This window comes from Lepeophtheirus salmonis, chromosome 4 (genome assembly GCF_016086655.4).
Source record: "Lepeophtheirus salmonis chromosome 4, UVic_Lsal_1.4, whole genome shotgun sequence".
Lineage (NCBI taxonomy): Eukaryota > Metazoa > Arthropoda > Copepoda > Siphonostomatoida > Caligidae > Lepeophtheirus > Lepeophtheirus salmonis.
Window position 1 is genome coordinate 10,703,786 of NC_052134.2, and position 23,601 is coordinate 10,727,386.

The following is a 23,601-nucleotide window of genomic DNA, read 5'->3' on the forward strand; positions in this document are numbered from 1 at the left end:
ATTTTAAAATGATTGGATATCCAAATAAAGTAATGCATCATGCTCCTGTAAAACAAAACATATATTTAAAATCGTGGGGAATATCAACAAAGATAAAAAATTATAGTTTTAGGTTTTCAAAATTTTCAGAGATAATGAATTATAGGAATTAGCACTTTCAAAAAGGTAGAATTAATCTTTTTTAACCAGGAATTACTCATTAAGAATTCTTATAAATTCGAAAGAGATATATACTATATTCCAATGGCTATCAAATTTTGGCAAAATGATATTCTTAATTATTCATTAAATGTAGAATAACTGAATAATTTGCCTTATCAGTGGCAGGATTATATTTTGAGGGCATAATAAATATTTTTTTTTTTCCAAAAAATTTCTACATTGGGACATTTAAGGGGTGCTGTTTAAAATATCGGAGATGAAACTCCACTCTCATTAGGAAAAATTATAAATTTAGTGCATGGCATAAGACGAATAAAGAGAAATAGCTCTACTACGCCTGGCCAGAGTATAGGGGTGGATTTGAAACCCCAGCTAACCTTAGAGTTACAAACTTAGAAGAATCTATTTTATTGTTTGATTAAGGATAAATTGATGAAAATCGAATAATTATTAATTCAACTAAAAAAGAGTATGGAAATAATGAGCAGATACATCATTGGTTTGTGAATGTAATTTTTAAAGTTAGTCATATTATATTTTATCAATCATTTACAGTAGACGTACTTGTCATGGATACAATAATTCCATGTGTATATGCAACTTCTTTCAAACAAAAGTCATGATAAATACAGTAGATTTTGGGATGGATTAATGAGGAAGGTATATATCGTTCCATTTAATCCCATTGGTGTATCAACTGATTTTGAACTAAACACTTAATCTACAACTAAGGATGCTTTACCTTTGACTAAAGTTGTTGGATGTTTTTCTTTCTTTCATTTGAGTCAGTCATTGTGGAGGCAAGTTCTGAAGTCAGGGCTACGACAAATTGGAAACGAAGATATACTAACTAAAATAAGGAGTTTTATTGCATTACCTTTCTTACATCCTAAAACACCGTTGAACACCGTTCTAGTGGGTGATACCGTCTAATAATGACATAATTTATATCATAACATTTACTATATGAAAATGTGGGTTAAATAAAGCTTGCCGAAATCAATCCCTACTCAAATAATGTTGCTAAGATGATCCTCGCGCTGAAATAAATGTTTCTCAAATGAATGCACACCGTATTTGTTTCCCTATTCATTATGGCTACTGACCAGTATATATTTATATTAAATTTTAATCAAAAGTATTCCAATGTACGACTTTGTTTAAAAATTGATTTCATTCATCAATGTTTTTATGTAGGACTACCAAAGAGTTTATATAGTTTTTCATTGTTTTTATTAAAACGTTCAGCATGTACATGTTAAGATTAAGTAGTGAAGGAGTTCAACTTGTTTAGATGATATTAAATATTAACCATAGTACCTTGTATACTTTTTTGCTATAGATGTAGTAAATTTGGACGTGTTATGAAGATATTTTTTGCACACAAGATTGATAGGAAGCGAAGCGGACGAGTGTTCAGCAATGGAAATATTCGTAGACGTAGTTCTGCTACGGCAAGAGTTAAGTTGTTGACCTCTTCCGCTACGTAGTTTTGTTTGCTCTAAGAGACATTGTCTTCATGATCTTGACCATCAGAATGAGATTTTTTTAGGAGGCATGATATCACGTCGGGGTCACAAACGTTAAGATTTAAATATCTTTATTTTAACTGGGTAACAGTGATCATTCTTTTATACGAAAATAAAAAGGAAAAAAGAATTGAAGGTACTATGATGAATATTTAATATCATCTAAATAAGTCGAACTCCTACAAACATATCAAATAGATTTGGCAAGGACAACCCTTGGACCGGGGTGTATTATAGCATGCTAAAAGGGTTCCTTGGGGCTTAAAAACGTGGCGATTGTGTATTTTGGAATATTAGAAGGGTACCTTGATGCTCAGGGAAGCCGCAACGGGTAAATTTATCTTGCCTGGGGGCCCAGCATTCCCTTACACAACTTAAAGCCCAGATCAAGAAGTTTCCATCATGTCATGTTTCTTCATCATTCAATAGTTTTATTGTCCGAATATAATATATATTACAATACCCAATAATATTGTCTTGCAATGAAATTGCTCATAATCATGTTGCTCACAATGATAATTCTTCACGATGATATTACTCACAACATTTTTGTCTCCCAATGATAATGTACACAGCAATATTACCATGCAAAGATATTACCCCAACGATTTGGTCCGATACCTTTTGAGCACAATCATTTTATAGTGAACCGTTAATTAATTATCAAGGGCTGTTGATAGCGATAAAATTTTATAACAACAAAAAGGGGTGGTAATTTCTTTCAATCTATTATCAAAGTTTTTATGAATGACTTTTATCCTGTATTGATCATAAGAGATTGAAGTGTTGACTTCCAATATACAAATGGTCGGTACTCCAATCAAAAAACTCTATTAAGTTAATAAAATAACCGAGTTTGAGAGACATAATTAGAATTTTAAGCCCAGAAGACATTGTGTCCTGAAAAATTAGCCAGAAGGCTTCTTGAATCGATTTAGCCTTTGCCTCTTCATCTATCTTATACAAAACAAATATACTATTTAACGCCCACGTCTGGATTCAGATGATAAGCTTATTGAAATTATTTTCCGTTTTTGTAGACCTAGAAAAAGGTTTGAGACAAAAAATTTATCAACAAACCTGACGTTCGTTTTACTAATAAATTTAAACCTTCATTTAATTTTTTTTTTAAACTTATCATCAGACGTTCTGTTTCGTACAATTAAATCTACTTCTTTAGAGTATGTTCGTAAAAAAGGTAAGATATAAATGTCATTTCAAAAATATATTGAGAAATGCTGGGAAAAGGTTCCTTATTTGTAGTATTATTACTTCAGATACTACAAACTCATTTCTATTGTCAGAAATGCTGAATTGGAATATAAAGCAAAAATTGACACAGAAAATTACGCCTGTAAAAGATTAAAAAACTCTCTTCCTAAACAACGGCGTTCTACATCTGTCATCAGAAAAACTATCAATGAAAGCCATATTAATATAGACTCTCGGAAGATATTGAATCTTTTTTAGTTACACTTCCAAAAGACCTTTGGTGATGAGAGAGATAATTATCCTCGTTCAAAATTAAGTAACCACTCGATTTTTAGCAAAGAAGTTATAATTTATTTTATAAAAAAATGTGGGAAAGCTTCGGAGCCTGATGGTGTTAATGACAAAAATTTCATCGGTGCATGGATGGGTTTGTTCCTTATCTGGTTGGGATAGGAAAGACCAAGGAAATAATTGGGTATTTTCCGAAGTCATTGAGAAAAGGCAGTTTAGCCTTGATTCCCAACAAAGGTTTGCCTACGAATGTCAATAACTAGAGACTAATTTATGTTCTTAATTAAAGCTATAGAATCCTCTCTGGTGTTGTTGCAGTCCAAATGGACCCTATTTTAAATGATAAGCTTGGTATGAAAAAGAAAAGATTCCTGAAGGGAGGATCATTCCCGATATATGTAGAAATATTCCAGATAAAATTGAGAGAGTACAAAGTAAGGTGCGTTCTGGTGAAGTAATTCTAATTGACTTGTTCAAAGTTTTTGGAGCCATTTTATATTGATATATTTTTAGCGCAATAAATAAACTCCTTCCTAGAAAAAATCAACCCAATTAGAGTTCTTCTATTCAATGGTATGTCGAATATTGCAATATTTGATTTGAAATGTGATCCAATAGTTTAAAAAAAAGTTGTCACCAGAGCTGTTCTTCAGCTCTGTTACTTTTTGCTAATGGGCTTAAGGGGTTTTGATGATTCCATAAGAAATAAATCCGCGGGCTTAGGAGCTGATTTTGGAACGTCAAAACTGTTCGTGGACAAAACGTCGACTGACTAAACGTTGAATGGAGAAATCGTCGATACAAAATATGGGGCTCATCCAAATGGTATTGCAGTATATCCTATTCAGACATTTCTCACCTGAAACAAACCCCACTACCACCAGTCCTATATAAACTCCCCCATAAATCCCCTTATAAAACCAAAATGTTCAGGCTATTTTTGGATACTGCTATAAAATTCACCACTACAATTTAAGCAACCATTAAAACCCCATTGCAAACCCCTATATGCCCCTCCCTGCCAAAAAGTTGGGGGGTCTTTTGAGTATGATCAGGTTCCAAAATTAGTTTAAACCCACTCTAAAGCTCTATTTAAGCCATTCCTAAGAGACCCTCACAAACCCTCATTTACACCCCAAAGGTTGGGGCTGTTTTGAGGTACCGCCTTGACGTTTCTTTCATATTTAATATTTTCTTTTTCAGTCATTGTACCAAAGAAACAAAATTTCACCAGTCAAATGATGGCTATATCAGTAGATATAATTTTATAAAATTATGCCTTTTGTGAGATAAAAGACTAAATTTTAAATTTAAAAAAAGCAAATTTTGAATGTATTAGAACTATTTCACATGAAATTTTTCTCACACAGAGTTGTAAATAACAAAACAATTTATTCGTATCCATAGACAAAATTATTTTCTCCGTATTGAAATTTGTATATTATAATCCTGTTTACGTTGATAGGTTGATTTTTATTTAGTTTTTAAGTAAAGGAATAACGGTGTCAAAAACACTTGTGTATCTATTTGAAAATATAGAAAAAAGGTATATATTAATCAAAATCTTTTGAATTGCTACAGACCGCTTTCAATTGATCACAATGAAGAAGCATTTAGTAATAACGCTATTGAGTTCATTATTCTTTTCACTCTGTTTGAGTGATGAAAATGTTTCCGATGAGGGAAGCTGTCGAGTTCTGGTGGATGCCCATGACAGAGCTGCTATGTATTCAAGGAACTTTATTGGAGGACGAAGCAATCGATGGCCCAATGGAATTGTTCCATACACAATCAGCTCAAGTTTCTCTTCAAGTCAACGACAAACTATCATGGATTCTATTAAGCACATTTCGGATCGAACATGTGTCAAATTTGTTGAAAGAACAAATGAAGCGAATTATGTAGATATCTTCACTGGCGGAGATGGATGCTATGCTAATCTTGGCTACAATAGTAGGAGATCAAGAAGTGTCGTTCACTTACAGAGGAATGGCTGTGTGGTAAAACGATTTTCATTATGTAAAAAACTATGATCGACAATAACTTTGAATTTTTTAATAAGCATTTGGGCGTTATTGCTCATGAATTGCTCCACATCCTTGGATTTGCCCATGAGCAAACCAGACCTGATCGAGACCAATATGTTACAATTAGTTGGGAAAATATACGAAGTGGAACCTATAGCAACTTTTGGAGAGCTCTTGGGGAGAATGAAGCTGCTACTATTCCATACTGTGGAAATGTAGGCATTGATCAATATGACAATTGTTATGCTGGATTTAGAGCTTCAACCTTTGGAATGGCCTACGATTATGGATCAATTATGCACTATGGACTTACATAGTAAGGTCTACCAAAAACCATATAAGATTTTATTAATTTAAAAAAGTCATTTTCCCTGTTATTAGCTTTTCAACTAATGGTCAAAACACAATTTCATTGAAAAAGTCGACAACTGCTCGCATTCCAAATAGAAGTGGAATGAGTGATTTGGATGTTCAAAAGACCAAAGCAGCCTATGAATGCCAAGATGCTGTCACAGCTCAAGCTTCTACTACATCTCCAGAACCCACAGCTTCATCTCTAGCACCTGCACCAACAACTACAACTGCTAAGCGTAAGAAATATTTACAAAATTTTAAAATAAATAATTATTATTTATTCTTTTTTTACAGCTTGTGTTGACGAATTTAAGTATTGTAGCCGCTATACATCCTATTGTGGAAAACACTCGTATATTAACCAACATTGTAAAAAGACCTGCTTCAATTGTGGTATGTGATTTACATTTTGTTTTTGTATTCAATAATTAATTAATCATCTCTTTTTTAGTATGTGAGAATAAAATTGCTGATGAGAGTTGTACAAGTCTAAAATCATATTGTGGATATAGTTTTATCCGTCAATTTTGTCAAAAAGGATGTGGAAAATGTTAAAACCCATATTTATTATACATATACAAACATAAACCTTTTGTATGTGCTCAAAAGTTTTTCTTATATTACCAAATATTTAAATAAATAACTGTTGATTACATTTTCATAATTTTGGACTCTTCGTTTTCTTATTTTTTGTATTTTTTAAGGTTCAGTAAATGTTTATTTCTACTTAAAAATAACATACATAATACATCATTCTAAAAATTCATTAATATATTAGTATTCTCAGTAGTTTGGGTGGTTTATAGAGGAAAGGAACAATTTTGGTTAATGAAAATTTGGATTTAACTGTGTACTGTACATAATTATATGAATTTGAAGATATCAATAGGAAACTAAAGTTTTGACTTACTATTTTCCAGAGATGGAGACTTGGAATCGATAGGTAAGACTCAAGACTTGACTTGTACCTCAAAGCTAGTACCTAGTCAATTCAAGAAAAGCCTTAACACTATTGATCCTTTATTTGTTTGTGAAAAAGGTAGAACATGTAAATAAACAAACATGAAAAGTCAAAAAGTCTGTAAATTGAAACTAAATTCGAACCACAAGCAAATATATTGTGTTTATATAAACAGGCGTCCTTTTGTACATTGGTGTCACCTGCCAATTCCCTGTATCCCTTGATACGGCATGTTTATTTCATAATTAATTATTTTTGATAAATAAACGAAGTATACTCCATTTCGAAAAGGACCGGAATATAAATTTTGACCATCTTAATATTTTTATGAAGAAATTTTTGGCATCATATACAAAATTCAAATGTATAACTTCGCTTTTAATAAAGAATTACTTTGCAATATTATAATACTCTCTGGACAGTCTGATGTGAAACCCCGAGATCTCTTTTATGGCCCCTCATTGAAAGGAAATTACCTGGGCTGTTTTATCTAACTCCTCGTGGTCCAGTTTGGCCTTTTTGACAGAGCCCCTCTTCTTTTCCAAATTGGATACTGTACCACCTGGTACAGTATCGAAGAAATTACTAGATGGATTTTAATACTATAAAATTTATATATGCACTTCATTTTGAAAATTGTAGATAAATAATATGATAATGATAGTCCGGGAATATCAAAAAGATAAGTAGCAGTTGGTATGATTTACTTGTTTCGCTAACTTCTAGATAATTTTGGGTCTTTTACCGGATGATAGATTGTGTCGTACAATAAAGGTATCGACGTGATAAAGATCATTAATAGGTAATTATATTTGAAAAGAAAAAATATGATTCTGTTGAAGAATATTCTATTAATTTACCTATATGGCATGACCATATTAATTGTTCTATTGTAAATTGGCGAATCTAAGAGACTAAGAAAAATACCAATTCATCATAATATGAAATGAAATACAATTAAAATATGTTATCGCATATGTTAATATATTAAATATCATTTATGAGCCAAGAGTCCCAAATTTGTTATTAGGCAAAAATATTTTTGTCAAATAGTCCTAGAGCTAACCCCATTACTAAATGAATCTAATAAATAATCTTTAATATATGTAGATTATTTTAACAAAACGACTGCTGATCCCCGTTGGGAGAGGATCAAGCCCTTCAGAAGTGGTCAAACCGTATGGCAGTTGGAACCTCTAATCCCTATTATGTATGAATATAATTGTAAATAAATATGAAACAATTAAATAATGCTGCCCTATTTATTTAAACATTTGTTGATATAAGATATTAATAAAAAAAATTAGACATTAACACTTTTTACATTATTTTTGATATAATTTTTGAATTAAACAATATACACAATAACGAGTAAGTTAACTGAATCAATTGTCCTCCAGTTTGTTCTCACAAGCTAAAATAAATTATTTTGCAAATTTAAAAGAAGAAAATTAAATACATACCACAATTGAGATATGTCTTTTTACTATGTTTATTAATGTATTTGTGTCTTCCAGAGTAATTGTTATAGTAGCTACAATACCTATAAGTGTAAACAAGCTGCTAAAAAATAAAAGGTCGTTTATTATTTTTGTAGGATATTAAGTAGTCCTTATACTTTCAGATTCATAAGCTGATTCTGGCTTTTAAATCATCCAAAATTACTAATTCCTCTTATGTTAGGCATCTTAACATTTGTCGATTTTTTCACTATAATTGTTGGTTTGTCATTCTTTGTAAAGCTAGGTAAAAAGTAATCATTGTTACCAAATATGAAGGATATCAAAAAAGGGACTAACAATTTAAGATATTAATGTATTACTTATCCATAATCTCCCCAAGAGCTCGCTTTAAGTGCCTCTAGAATCGGCTATCAAAATTGTTCAATATGTTAATTGTAACATATTGGTCTCGATCAGGTCTGAGATGTTTATAACCAAGTCTGAGGGTATGAAGTAATTCATGTACAATTGTACCCAATATCTGTGAATTAAATGGAGAACTTACCGTTAGTAAAACTATTATTTAGTTTAGGTAACTTTGAAGTGGTCCTACCAAACAGTTGTTGCTCCCCAAGTTCATTATATTTATTTTTTTCTTACTACTGTAGACAAGATGAGCATAGGATCCATTATCCTTATTGATGATATCTACATAAATAATTTGACTTGTTTTTTCTACAAATTTGAAACAAGTTCGATCCCAGATGTGCTACATGGACCTCAAGATATTTTGTCATTCACTTGACGAAAATTTTGAACTTATTGAGTGGGAAAGAACTTTATTGGGCCATTGATTGCTTTGTCGTCCAATAAGCTTCCTTGAAAACATAGCGGCTCTGTCATGAGCATCCATTAGTACTGTACAGCTGTTCTCATTCGGAAAGCATTATCTTCAATCGAAGAAATTGTAAAGAGGATTTGGAATAATGATATTGCAATGTAATATTTTCTCATGCTTAGTCCCTAATGATGCTACAATAGACATTCAGCATGCATATTTATACAATTTACACTTGTTTTTGGAAACAATCAGTCATTGTTCGAAAAGTCTATCTAACTAACATAAAAAATAAAATCATTTCTTGGTCCATAAAAATAATAAATCATTCTCATATAGGTATATCAATCGATCAGTTTTTATAAACATTGATAATTACAAATGATTCTAATAAATTTTTCTATAATTTAGCGTATTTTGTTATTATTTTTAATACAAAAAAAATCAGAGATTCTGTCAAAATTTTAGTATTAAGCCATTAATACACGTCATGATTATCAGAAATATTGTAACAAATGTTTTATTGCGAGTGTATCTAAGCCAAGAGTAAATTTCATTACACTTTTAACTTCGAAGTTGGAGGTTATTTATTAAACAAAATCAATTAAAAAACACAACACTCTTTGTAAAACAAACCAATATCGATTTAACAAAATTTATAAAATATATTAGGATTTGTGATCTTTATCTAAAAATACATTCATTTAAACTTTTTTATTCATTTTCAGAGTTATCGATACAACATATGCATTCCTTTGACTGAATGAATGTTATTCAAAATATCAATAGCTAAGCCCAAATGAAATCTTGGACATAGTTTTCTACTGTCATACAAACAATAGGCTCATTTTTTTAATCCCTGGGGCGTCCACAGGGGATTAGCGGGAGGGGTTGTAGCCCCCATCCCCCACAAAGAAATTTTTGCTGTTTTAAATGAACATTTGATTTTATTTTTTTTTCAAAAAATTATATATTTGAAATTTTTTAACAAAAAATATACTTTTTGAATTTTTTTTCCGAAAAAATAATTTTATGTAAACAGCTGTGGAGCTTTGAATTTTTTTTTTTTTTTTTTTTTTGACAAAAATTTAATATTTTAGTTTCTTTGACAATTTTTTTTTATAAATAGCTGTGAATTTTTGAAAAAGCAAATCCAAACCCAAGACATCCACCCCCAAAATATAAATATATATATACATAATTCCTGCGAACGCCCCTGATAACTGCATGTAATTGTGAAATGTTAAGAGATCCGTTTCTTGATTACTCAAAATGTCATTGAGTCATATACTGTATTTGCTTTGTTATTTTTGAAGGAATTCATAAAAATCAGTTTTATTCTAGCTGCTTACCGTCCTTTTAGTTGGTAATCTGAACGGGATTTTTTTTTTTTTTCTCATTGTTGTTATCATTAATATTAATAAGGGAACATCTAAGTTTGAAATAGTAACTAGTACGTTTTCTAATGAAAGACAATGAGGGGTTGTTCGGGAGTTATAAGTGTAGGTCCTTGCAGAATTTGTAGCCGAATTGAGGATCGACATTGGAGTAATTCCAGTCTTGCTAGAGACGGATTCGAGTTTGGATTCATTACCTTCCTCTCATGGCTACTTGCAGCTGACCTAGTGCTACATCATGATAGCTAGTTTTACTTTTCCTATCAACAGATAATAAAGTTAATATTAGAAACAGTGGAGCAATCAATGGATGTATTAAATCTGCGGAAGTCTAGTAAATGTTGTAATGGTGAAAGAAAATCATTAGAAATGGGCTGAATGTGGCTGTTTGAGGAGCACTGCGCCTCCTTAGAAACCAAGGTAATTGCATCGAATCGAATGTTCTTCTGATGAGAAAATGAATAATTGATAGATATGGAAAATCTACTTTTTTTTTCCAGAGGGGGAACCCAAAACTTTCAGTAGCATGACTAAATTTTGATAAACTCAACCCCTATCTAGTCTCCTTGATCTCCACAAACTATTTTTTTATTTTCTGTATATAGAATAATATCCCTTTTCATCTCCAAATTTTCAACACGTCATTGACTTGTATGAGATGGATACCATAAGGCTGGCAAAATTGCTCACAAGTTAACCTCAAATCAGTATATCCAAATCCTATTGAAAAAAAACAACATTTTACTGGCTGACAACATTTTCCATGAGAGCACCATTGCTACTTTTCAATATTACTCCTCATCACACCCTACATGGAAAATAGCTGGAAACTTTCTCTTTGTTGTAAAAACTTATTGGAACATCGTCAATTGCAAGACACCTTCAGCAGGGATTAGAAAAAGAGATGCTTCTAAAGAATTGCTTAGTTCAGGACATGAAAATTTGGAGTATCCGGCGAAGTTTAATACCTGGGCGAAGCTTTGGCATGATGAAGCAGAAAATCACAAAAAGAGTCTCACAATAAAAACATTCAATGCTGTGATCAGTCTACTACTGCAGAATTAAGCCTTGTGGAATATATATTAACAAAGTGTAACTTTATGTTCGTTCTTCTTGGGTAAGTACAGAGCAAATTTATTGAATCAAGGTTTACCGTAAGCTCTCTGGAGCTATTATGTTAATGTAAGACAAGTACTTGATGCTGAGAAGAAAAGAAGAATACTTTCACTTGGAAAATTAGATGGTCTTAATATGCCAAAAAAAAGGGCATTCATTCAGCCCAGTATAGAAGTTCAACATTCCCAAGATATTGACCCGTTCAAATGATTTTTTTTTTTTGGCATTTATGAATCAAGGTAAAATTGTGTATGAGGGGAAAAAAGTGATAAAGCCCTTCTTTGTGTGATTTCTTGATATATTGCTTGGTCTCAAACATCAAGGCTCAAATTCAATGATTGTTTTGGCCTACTTGTATCTTCAAAAAAATTTCCTTCAGTTACTTTCACTGAATCTGGTAACAACTATTCCATAGTTAAACTTCTTGTACAAATAAATAGAGGAGGTCTCTACACTCTTACAGGCATCTTTTTTCTCTGCTTATTAAAATGTACATTGTGTATCAACTGATAATGAAAAATCAAAATCGTTGTTTTTCCAATGCCAAAATTTAGGAAGACTATTCTCTGTTATTTGTTCGGAAAAAAATAACAACTTCGATTATTACTTTGGTCATGATTGCGCATCTAATCATTCCTTTAAAAGCTTATTTAATGACTTTTCCATTCAATTACTATATATTAGGTCTAAAAATTATTCAAGAACACTTAATGATGATATAAAAATGAAAAGGTTTCCTGTAAACTCACAAAAAGATTGTAAAAAAACGAGGAAAATATTAAATCTATCACTAAAATTTATAATAATATAAAATGCTTATTATTTTTTTTCCTCTGTAGAATAAAACAAAAAAAAATCATGTTAAATTACATAAAAGATTGTTCTCATAATAAATTATTGTAAACTTCTGAAAAAATAAAAGAGAATTATTAAACCCATCCTGTAACGTGAAAAAAACGTGATTCTTCCATGTGACTAGAATTTCGTAAATAGATGAGAGTATATATTGGATTATTGCCATCCGCAGTTTTTATTATTGCCGTCCGCGCTCCTTTATTCTTCTGTTTACCTTCATTGTATACCTGTGCAATATTGATACTTAAATAATAAAATATATAAAAAGTATTATTCAAAAATAATCATAAATGAATCGAATGTCTTTTTTGGAATTCAATCGTGGATTTTATCTATACTTTTTGTCCAAAAACTACTCAAAATTATCAAAAATTGCATTTATGAAAAACTTTAAGGCAAGGCTATAAGACTTATATAGGTTAATAAGTCTAAGATACTGTGCAAGTATCTACTGTGTTAGTAGTATGTTTTAGTATCTTAAAATACTTAATATTTTTACATAATAAGTCCCTAAAATAATAGTTGAGCATCTCACATCTTGGAGCATGGGATAAAATGGGAAACATAAAAAAATTCGGGAGGAATATATTTTTGAATAGCTCTAATATTTCCACTTATTTAAAAAAAATAGTTAATTTATGTAAATGTAATTAAATTCTCATTCAAACTAAAATATCTTTAAAATGAATACAAATATTATTTCCTGAGTTACAATTCTTGAAAACGGAGTACTGATTCGTGCTCAACTTGTCAAATCAAAATTAGACATGGAATTTTAAATTTCTTTGAAAAAGTAAAATTTATTGACTTTTGTTATTATATTGTGACATCATTCAGGTTTTTCCGAAATTTTCCATGGAGTTGAGTACTAAATTATGTGTTACAAAACACAATGATAAATATTGGATAGCAAATAATAGGAGTTGAAAAAACTCCAATTAACATAGAATATATAATAGCCTCTGACATCCTTTGTATAAATTGCTGGCTAATGTAGTACTTTAGAATTAATATTATTTATTTCAAAGCATTCTATATACTATACTATAAGTATTACAAATAAGTGTGTCAAATATGTTATAATACATATCTAGATACAACGCAATTGCCTCTGATTAGCCTATGCTGTGTTCATAGTGGATCGAAGAAATTCGCCTAAAACATTTTTGCCTAAAGACAATTTGGAAATGGACGTTTGGCCGAAAAATGTATTTATATCTTATTTAATTTGTGTGTGTGTCTTTTATGGGTGCATATACCGTTGGTCCCAGGATGCTAAAACTTTGTATGGGTGACTCTTTTGAACCTGGTCAGGCTAAGACGGGGGTATCTCAATAATTTGCACATATTGATTTTATCATGATGACCCGCAGAGTTTTTGGTATTTAACCTCCTTCCTGTCTCGTCCATTTTCCTTGAAAAAACGCGACTCTTGTAGCAGTATAAACTTCATCCACTAAGAGAACAACTTTCTTCTGAACATCTGATAATGATATAGATCTTGAAAACAAGTATTCTCTTAATGAAGATGCTAACCCCACATTCATTGTAAACGAAGAAGAATGTTTATTATGATGATTAGGCGAAAATAAAGTTACAGCATCAATTGAAATCTAGCAATATAGTGCAGGACTTGGGTTGTACCGAACGAGGGATGATCCCAAATAGCCTGGTGAATAACGTCTAAGGGTTGCAGGAGAGTTAAGCAGAGTGAGCTGATCACATATAAATACAATTTTTTTTTCGCTAATGAGAGATGAGATCCGATGACGAATTTTTAACAAGCTTATTAAAATCATTCAAACATTGCAAATGGTATCTTGCATTGACGGAGAATTAAGAGATTTCATATAGGCTAATATATTTTGAAGGGTACTGATAGAAATAATATTCTCTTCAACTGTCATGTGTTGAATAATCTTATGGTGCACTTTAATATTCGTATGGAACAGTAAGAATATCAGATCCATTTGAATAGAGAAAGTGACTATTATTTCAACGGAGCTTTGTTGTGAGCCTTCCAAGCAATAAAATCGAATACAATTATCTGTTTTTCTATCATGGATATTAGCCGGAAGTATTTCACTAGTAATTTTTTAACATAAATCATGAAAGTCGCCCACGGAGTCCATTTTCCTAAAAAAAAATTCCTCTTGGAGAATACTGAGATTTCCAACTGCAAGCCTTAATGATGAAGTGGCTTTTTTAGTTGTTCTCTCATGTTTGTGATTAGACAAATACTTGGGAAGATTTGGGAAAAGTTTCGGATGGAATAGAAGACGGTTTCAAATATCGATTCTTGAGAATGATATCCACCGATTTTAACTGATTTTGACTTTTTGTAACAAAAATCATGGTCTTGAAAATGAAGAGAGCAAACTCGTGAATTCTTGGAAGGTGCCTAAACTCCGCCAGCGTACCTAGGAATCGCTCTAAGCCAGGCACTTTTTAAGCATTCTTTATTAGGGAACGAGTATAGAGACCCTGTAAGGTCCTTTGGTGCATTTTTATATCCACTGCGACCATTTGGTATACAACAGCAGGCTGACATTATGAAAAAAGATCTGAAACATGATTTTAAATTAATTATGCATACATATTAAATAACTACGACCAATTGTCTCTTCTATTAATGATTATCATTAATGTAATAATCGATCAAAAAGTAATCATGGAGTCAGTTTAATCAAATTACATCTATTTTAACTAAGACCATTTTATTTTATCTACATCAACTACACGTCAAACAAAATGGTTTTCAGACATAAAATTAATGAAGCATACATAGCTGCCATCATACATTACAGTTCATTCTCCATATCCTCCACTACACTGGGATACCAAAATGTTGAGGAGATTTTCAGGGATCCAATCCAGATATTCTGAAAGGAACCCGTTTGGAGACGTGTGATTTGCAGTTCAACATGAGAATACCAATCCAATGCATATATAGATCAATAAGAGGCATGGAAAATCAGGAATAAAATTACAATAACCCTTGTGTTGGACATCAGGACATTAATAGTGGAATTCATAAAGGATCGGCTATGCTTATTGAAAAAAAAAATAAACGAAAAGTTATTTTATCCCAAATGTAGACAGCATATGCTTAAGGTAGTTGTATGCGAAGTTTGAGAAAAAGTTTTTTAGTAAAATTCCGTCTGTAGAAAATTTAAATTGAATAATAGACATCCAAAAAGCATCACTATTAAAGGATTATGTCTGAAATAAGGGCACATTATTTAATGAAGATGGATAAAATTTTGAAATCTGACACATCTCTAAGAGTTGATTATCAAGATATTGGAGAACTCAATATAATTTCACTCCTCCTCGAGATATTCAGTAGAAGAAACCAGGATCAATTCATCAAGCAAGATGGATAGCCAAAAATATATACTCTTCAAAAGGTTCTTTTTTTTAATATAGAGAATTAAATATGATGAGGGTACAATGAAAAAAACTGGATAGAATGAACAAATTCCTGATTTTGTTTTACAAGCCAATGTGGATTACTTCACTATTTGTCAAAGACTTGAAATTTTACCAGGACATGTTATTATTCAGAAGAAGGGACAATGATTTAACAGAGGTCGTAATGAATAATCTTCATAAGCACATCTGATATTTGATACAGGAGTTGGTTCTGTTCCCTGTATTTATCAATGTTTTAGATGATAATCAAAAGAGGAATATAGTCCAGAAATTATATTCAACTAAAAACCCTGACAGCTGAAGAAAAATCAAACCTATATTTTAGATTATAATTGAAAACTCTAAATTAGATTAGATTATTTGTCCAGAATCGCATCTTTTTTTAAGTCATTTCAGCTTCAAGATCCTGTTACATCATAGTCAGAACATGAAGACTACGTGAGAGAAAAAAAAAATATACATAGCATTCGGGTATTGCAGAGAAAGAGTAAAAATGATGACTGACTATGCATATGTAATAACTAAAAATCCCAAGCGCAGAGAGAGCGTATCTCTTTGAAGCCGTAGAATATAATAGATCACGATTTAAAAATTTTAAAAAGAATCTCTTCAATTAATAAAGTAGATAATATAAATTATCACAACTAGTCTTTCCAAACTTTGAGAATGATGAGGGAATTGATCTAATTCTAAATCTTGGTCTCGTTGAGCTGTAAGTATTAGTTCTTCGTTTGAATATTTTCTTAGAAGGAGAGGTGACGAAATTTCTCTGGTTTAAGTTTTTCCCAATTATTACTTTGAATTTTCGAATATTTTTTATCTTTGGCTCACTTTTCTGGCTTCCAATATATATTTTAGAGTTATTTCTAAGTTAGAATCATACAAGTCAGCCAACAAAATTGTCTCAGAGTGAGAAAAGTATGAATAATTTTCGAAGACATTTTTCAAGGTCGACATTTGTGTTGACAATTCTTAAAAATTATCCCTAGAAAACGATAGCTGCTCGAACAAAAGCTTGGAACCACTCTCCCCATTATATCTTTTTTGAATAGACAACACATAAGCGCGTAAAGATTTAATGCAATTTTTACAAGAAGTTTAAAATGGAAGTACCAATTAGGGTCATTACTAGTAGGGCTTCCACTATATTCTTCGTTTGGTAGTTTAAATTGACAATAAGCTCAGTTTTTCAGGTTTGCGAGTTAAAATGGATAAATCTCCTTTAATTGGCCCATCCTGGACCAAATGGCACATAAGATATAAGTACTCTAAGCCATTATTTTTACCTAAAAATGAATCCTTGGTACTTTTCCATCAACTGCTTCAAACATTTAGCATTCTTCAGGCGGTTTTAGCTTGAGTCTATCTTTTGAAGAACTTATTTTGCCAATGAATCCTGTTTAATTTCTGGTCCTTCCGCTTTACCATCAATTTTTTCAAATATGTATCTGAAGGACAACTCATTTCGTGCAATAAACAAATGAGAACTTGTAGAACTCGTTGCAATTCTATTTGACAAATCTAAAAGCCCCTTTCTCAGGACCAGTATTCACTCCACACCCATCAACTAATATTGCATTTAACGTTTTTTAAGATTTAACCTTTTTTAGTTACAGTCACAATTTCGTTTTCACAATTGAAATTCCTTTTCCATTCGTAGACCCAAAATGGTTCACATATCTGGCTCAGGGATACTTTAATATTTTGTATTTCTCCAGTTTTTTTAAATCAGAATGAATAACTTTGCACTGACTTTTCTTTCCATTAAAGCCAAACCATTCAACGTTTTCTAAAGAGTCTTCATGTTCATTTATTAATTTATCCCCATATTTTCTTCTGGAATTATCAACTTTTCCTATACTAACATGCAGTTTTCTAGAGTTAAATTCATTATATAAACCTAGAGGTTACAAACCTAGAAGGAACCACCATCAAATTGTTATACTTACTTTTAGAGGTTTGTTTTCTGTTTTTTCAAAAGAAATTAAATATATGCATTTCTTCTATCGTAAATTACTCTGCCAAATTTAATTTTTTTTCCTTTATCTTTCAGCTAACTAATTTTCATGAACTGAGCTACAACTCTGTGTAATACCTTTTTTGTTTCTACAGCTCTAACACATTCAAAATTGACTTTTAAAAAAAAAAAATTTTTTTTGTCAACTTCCATATATCTCCGGTAAAATACGGAAATGATCCAGTATACTTTAGGCTTTTTTCTATCAACTAGCAAAGTTTCATAAAATTATTTCAGCTGACATGAACATTATTGCACTTGCAAAATATTGTTTCGCAATCACAAATTTAGTAGGCTACAATAAATAGAAAACAGATTTTTATATAAAGGTACAAATACATTTTTATATCGGTTACAACTTTGTTTAAAATAAAAAAGTCTAAATAGCTATAATATATTCAAAATTACCTTTCTAAAATTTGTCTGTTAAAAAAGGTTAATTTTCTTCAATTTTCAGACATCTCCAGTAAATTACAGATATGATCGGGAAAACTTTAGGGTTTTGTCTATAAATTGTCGAATCATTATTTAAAAACATCAGCTGACATCGACATTATAAGTCTTGCAAAAATTTGATTTTTAATAACATATTCAGTTTGATGGCTGTCAGACATAAAGAATACATTTATATATGGCTACTAATAAATTCTTTTGTCATCTACCACTCTTTTAAAGAAAAAAATCGTTTTAAATAGATCTAATACATTCCAAATTGAAAATTCACTTTTTGAATTTGTGTCTTAAAAAAGATTAATTTCGTCAACTTCCAAACCTTTCCAGTCAACTACAGGCAGAATTTGATAAACTTTAGACTTTTATGTATCAAGTGGAATAATTTTATAAAACTATATCCATTGATAAAGCCATGATTGGACTGCTGAAATTTTGTTTCCTAAACACAATGACTAATAAATAAAATATGAAAGAGACGTTCTGACGTCATCTATATGAAAAACATTCAATTGAAATTGTGATGTTATACTATAACGAAAAGTGTTCTTATGTTATATATTTTTATTAACAGCTGTATTTTATATATTTATCTTATATAAAATAATATATTTATTTTAATTTATAACCTCTTTAATTTAATGAATGGTTGCGTAGGAATATAAACGTCAACAGATGGACCTGATTTTAGGATGAGGCATCAACGTACCTATATAAACATAGAAATGACGTCATTTTTTGTGGAAGTATTAGTATGAAAAGAAAATTCAATTTTCGGCTTAGAAAAAGTACAATAACTCATTACTTATCCGACAAATATATGTCATTTTGGTGTCAATTAAATTCTACCCTTAATATACATCGAAGGAACCTATTTAAAGTCCTTGATTAAGTTATTTTTTATTTATTGTAACCTACTTACATAGAATTGAAGTGAAGAAAATATTATTCAGTTTATTTGGTCATAAATGAATTATAATTATAACTCATTAATTAGAATTAGAGACGCGAACATGGGATTTAGTTAACTCTTATTAAATTTGGACTTGGAACTCCAGGAGGAATCGATTTGGACTAAAAAAAAGAAATATTAAATTTGACTAGGACTCAATATAAAAGACTCGTAACTCGTCTAGAATTCGTCGTCAGATCGACAAGGTTCAGATTCTAATAAGACTCCAAGCTTGAAACTCACAAATTCACGTACCCAATAACTCTCGACTTTACTTTAAGTCGTATTATATCGGACTTTACTTATGAGAATTGGCGCAAGCTTATCTCTCAATAATTGAGATTCTACTAGTCGTCGTAAAAATTACTTGTGAACAGCTCCGTTTACAATATATTCATAACATTGAATTTCTATTTGATATATGCCGAAAAAATTCTACAAAAGAATGATCATCATCACACACAATTGTTAATTTAGAAGTGAACTCTTTTTTGTCTGGAATTTGACTTATACATATATATATATATGTTTTAAGATAAGTCATTTGACGGACTGAAAGAAAAAATATATACCCTTGTTTCCTTCATAATTTTCATACAAAGTTTTACAGTGAAGACACAAGATAAATAAATTATACTAGAAGGTTAAAACTAAATAACCTCTATTATTTATATTTCATCAAATTTATTTTTAATGGTTGAGCTCAATCAACTTGCGGATCATTGGATAAATAAAAAAATGGTAGTAGTTTATAACATGGCATTTTGTGACTTATATAATGGACCTTGCTATATATATCCTGATATGTAAAAGACGACTCCTTTACATTTTTATCAGTGTTGTTGATGTCATTATTGGGCAGCACTTCATTAACTATTTGTACAAATTCATAAAGATCTTTTTAAATGCAATACTACATTATCAGAGATTAGAAGATGGTCAATGACAGTATAACAATAAAAAAATCATCACAAAATGAACAAAGGCTTTATCAATAAAAACGGATATCTAAACTCCAAAAATAAAAATATACACTAGATATTAGTCTTCATCGAGAGAATAACTAACACATGCTATTTTAATATTATATTAATAGATATATTATGTGTAACTCTGTATATATACAATAAATATTATTTAGTAATAATTATATTTATACTAATTTCATTCATGAGTTTCGATATAACTGATAATATAAGTATAATACTAATATAATATTGTTTGCTTGATTCTAAGCGAATAGGATCATCATATTTTAAAAATACCAACTAAGAATTTTACGACAATAAAATAAATATTCTATTAATCCAAATAAAATTGTGGTTTAATAACAGTGAACGGATAATTACGATAATTAATTAATAGAATATGTACAGATATAAATTATGTTTGTAACTACTAATAAGGAAAGAAATAGCACGTTGCTCATATAACACATACCCGCTCGTTTTTAGAGTTTAAGTCCTGTAGTCGTTTTGAATTATCACCAGTAACAAAAAAAAATGAGGAAATAAAAATTAAGACCCTCTTCTATTTATAAACAAATTTAATAAACCTAAACCCACAAAACTTCCCGCAAAAGACCTCATTAAAGGTCACGGAGACTCGTGAACTAAGTGGAAAGGGTGACGAGTAATATTAGACAAATAGCTTTGAAGAAAATCCAAGGGTTATTTTCACAATAATCTTTAAAAGCTATAAAATATAAACATAAAACTCACTATCACTAAAGTTTGCCAGAATAAAAACTTATTCTTATAGATCCGCCCCACATTCATTAGACTCATATTCAGCTTAAGTAGTAAGATAATAATTAGATACACATAAAACCTAGATAACCTTAAATAATTAAGTCACAACAAAAAAACAACTCTGTAGTTCAACCTAAACAAAATCCTAAATAAACAAAATTTATAAATAACCCCTAAACTGTTAAGGGACAACCCCCCACCCCCTAAAGACAAAACAGGTAGAAGCTCACTGCCTCTTAGACGCAATTGCTGAACATAGTCACCCCACAATTAATTATTGAAGTGACCTCAACAAGGCAATATTAATAATCTGTACATAACTTACTTACTTAAATAATCCATGCATTTACATATATTAATTAATTTGACACATTTGTTTATCACTTTATTTGAAAAGAACACTCCCTTATAATATGTTTCTGATAATGATATAAATTGATTGGATAAAATCTGATTGGGCAACAATTATGTACAATGTACAATCATTCACTTGATACATTTTTTACGTAGTTAATCTTAATAAAAAAATATCCTGTGTTGTTTTTCACACTTCAATATTTATCATTCCAAAGTGTATTTATCCTCTCCAAATATTCATCAATTTAAGTATGTGAAAAATCTACAAAGAGCTGCTTAGAAAGGGAAAAAATATTAAATCGAAGTCACTTATCCAAATCCCAAGTGGATAAAATTCCTGGCACAAAATTCTCCAGGGGCAAACCCCCTCTGGGAAACATCCTCCTAGGACAATCCTTCTACACCCACAAGATAAAAAACAGACCTAGAAAAATTTAGGCAAATCCACTTAGATATTTAGTTACTCTTTTGGTATAATGAATCAATCATTTTATGTTATTGAAGAATATGCAATAACATACTTAGAAACAAAAAAAATCTAGAATCCTCGTTGTAACTCCATATATTTTTACCACCATTATCAGCGATCCAAAAAATTAATTTTTGTGAAAAAGACATTTTGATGATTTTAGTACACAACTTTATTATTCAAACACAAGAAACGTAATGAATTACTGTACTTACAAAACCAAATCTCAACTCAATACTTTATCTCAAACTTTATCATGAAGCAACTTTACACATTTCTAAAACGTATGAAAATAATCAATACGTAGTCCGTAGTTACAGGTTACTTATTTATATATGATTAATGATTATGAATTTTGATATATTTTTCTCCTCAAGTGTGCAAAAAAGTGTGTGAGGAGAAGGGAAGAAATACTTATGGCATCATTGATTAAATAATATACATCTTCTTCTATCAAGATCGTTATCATTCCCACCTTTATTATTCAATATTAATATAATATTAGATGCTGATAGTCGATAGAGAACTGAATAAAACACCTAGAATAACGTCGCCTTTGTCTGCATTTCTGAAAATGGCGGCCCAGGAATTTGGAAAATACTTAAGGGATGAGAAACAGATGGCTTGTCGGATTTGTCGATATCAATGTGCCTTTTGTCCCCTTTCTAGAATTACACGCCACTCATTATCCTCATCTCATATTAAGAGTGTGGATATTCATCTATAAAATCAAGTTAACGATGAATACATCAAGTCAGACTTTAACTTTGATCTCACAAAGATTCTTATTACATGTAATATAACCTTATCTATTGCTAGTCATCCTACGTTCAAAAAATTTATGGAGAAATACACGGGTAAATTCTTCCCTTCCCGAAGAACCATCATTAATTAATGGAGGATGTTGGTAATGATGTCATTTATAGAAATACCCCATTGTAAATTGTGAAGTTAATATAATTTTCAGCATGTTTAGAGTCATCCACACCAAATTACGAAATGGAACTCTGAATTTTGTGCCATCTAACAGTAAGTATTCATTTTTTTTTAAATCTAATCATAAAATATGATTCTATTTTCGCTAAAATTATCAAAAATTATGATACACAACTCATTAAATAGAAAAAAACAAGTGCTTAAACAACAACGGGAGTAGTAGCTTTGGATGGTTTGCAACTAGTTTGTCTGACATTAGTTTCTTCACTTAATGACTTGGGTATGATCATTAGGTTTTCCAATATTACATAGTCAATAAATATTACTTTTTTATCATTTAAGGATTAGCTATGGTTGATAAGCTTCAAGAAATGGTGTTCAGAAAACTCATAAAAGGCAAAAACAACTGCTTAAATGGTCACAACAACGGGGGTAGTTACATTGGGTGTAGCAATATAATTAGCAATTTTGCGTATCCTTCATATAATAGTATGTTGTTATATAAGCATAAATATTTTTTTATGCTCTTAATAAGAAGTAATATCGCCGGGTATTACTACATAATTAGCTTTTGCACTAAATCTTTACAATGGATTTAATTCTAACATTTTATTAGTATATTTATTGTCTAATTTTACGGTTTTTACATTTACTTTATTATTAATAATTATTTAGATTTCATACGTTGAGATATATTTATCATGTGCACAATTGTATATAGTAACTTCCACATTAGAAAAAAAGGGTGATGATCTTTTTTATTAAACTTCACGTCTGGCTTTTGTTTAGCAACTTAAAGTTCTGACATATTTAACTGAATTCATGTCAGAACAAGAAAACTTATTTGGATCAATTTATTACTTCTATATTCTGTATTAATAATTTATTGTTATTATTAGTTATATGATTTTAGTTCTTTAATTTTGTACATTTAACATAAATGTATGATGGTTTATTTTTTTATATTTCATTTAAGGTTTCTTTTTAAAATTGGAACTTCAAATATATTTCGAAATACTCTACTTTGTCGTTTCATTAGTTATTATTCTG

At 30.4% G+C, this 23,601-nt stretch overlaps 1 protein-coding gene and 2 long non-coding RNA genes across 3 annotated transcripts; 2 read left to right on the forward strand and 1 right to left on the reverse strand.

Moving 5' to 3' along the window:
- Nucleotides 1-4,707: 4,707 nt before the first annotated feature.
- On the forward strand, nt 4,708-6,239 carry LOC121116837 (low choriolytic enzyme). The gene is made up of 5 exons (XM_040711135.2): nt 4,708-5,194; nt 5,257-5,537; nt 5,603-5,811; nt 5,870-5,968; nt 6,027-6,239. The coding sequence occupies exons 1-5, from the start codon at nt 4,796-4,798 to the stop codon at nt 6,128-6,130; spliced, it is 1,092 nt and encodes a 363-aa protein (XP_040567069.1). The 5' UTR covers nt 4,708-4,795; the 3' UTR covers nt 6,131-6,239.
- Nucleotides 6,240-21,148: 14,909 nt separating this feature from the next.
- LOC121116425 (uncharacterized) lies at nt 21,149-22,006 on the reverse strand. The gene is made up of 2 exons (XR_005863854.2): nt 21,668-22,006; nt 21,149-21,570 (listed from the first exon to the last, which is right to left on the reverse strand). It is a non-coding gene; the product is annotated as an uncharacterized lncRNA (long non-coding RNA).
- A 6-nt stretch (nt 22,007-22,012) lies between these two features.
- On the forward strand, nt 22,013-23,396 carry LOC139905128 (uncharacterized). The gene is made up of 3 exons (XR_011779623.1): nt 22,013-22,522; nt 22,583-22,644; nt 22,738-23,396. It is a non-coding gene; the product is annotated as an uncharacterized lncRNA (long non-coding RNA).
- Nucleotides 23,397-23,601: the final 205 nt, after the last annotated feature.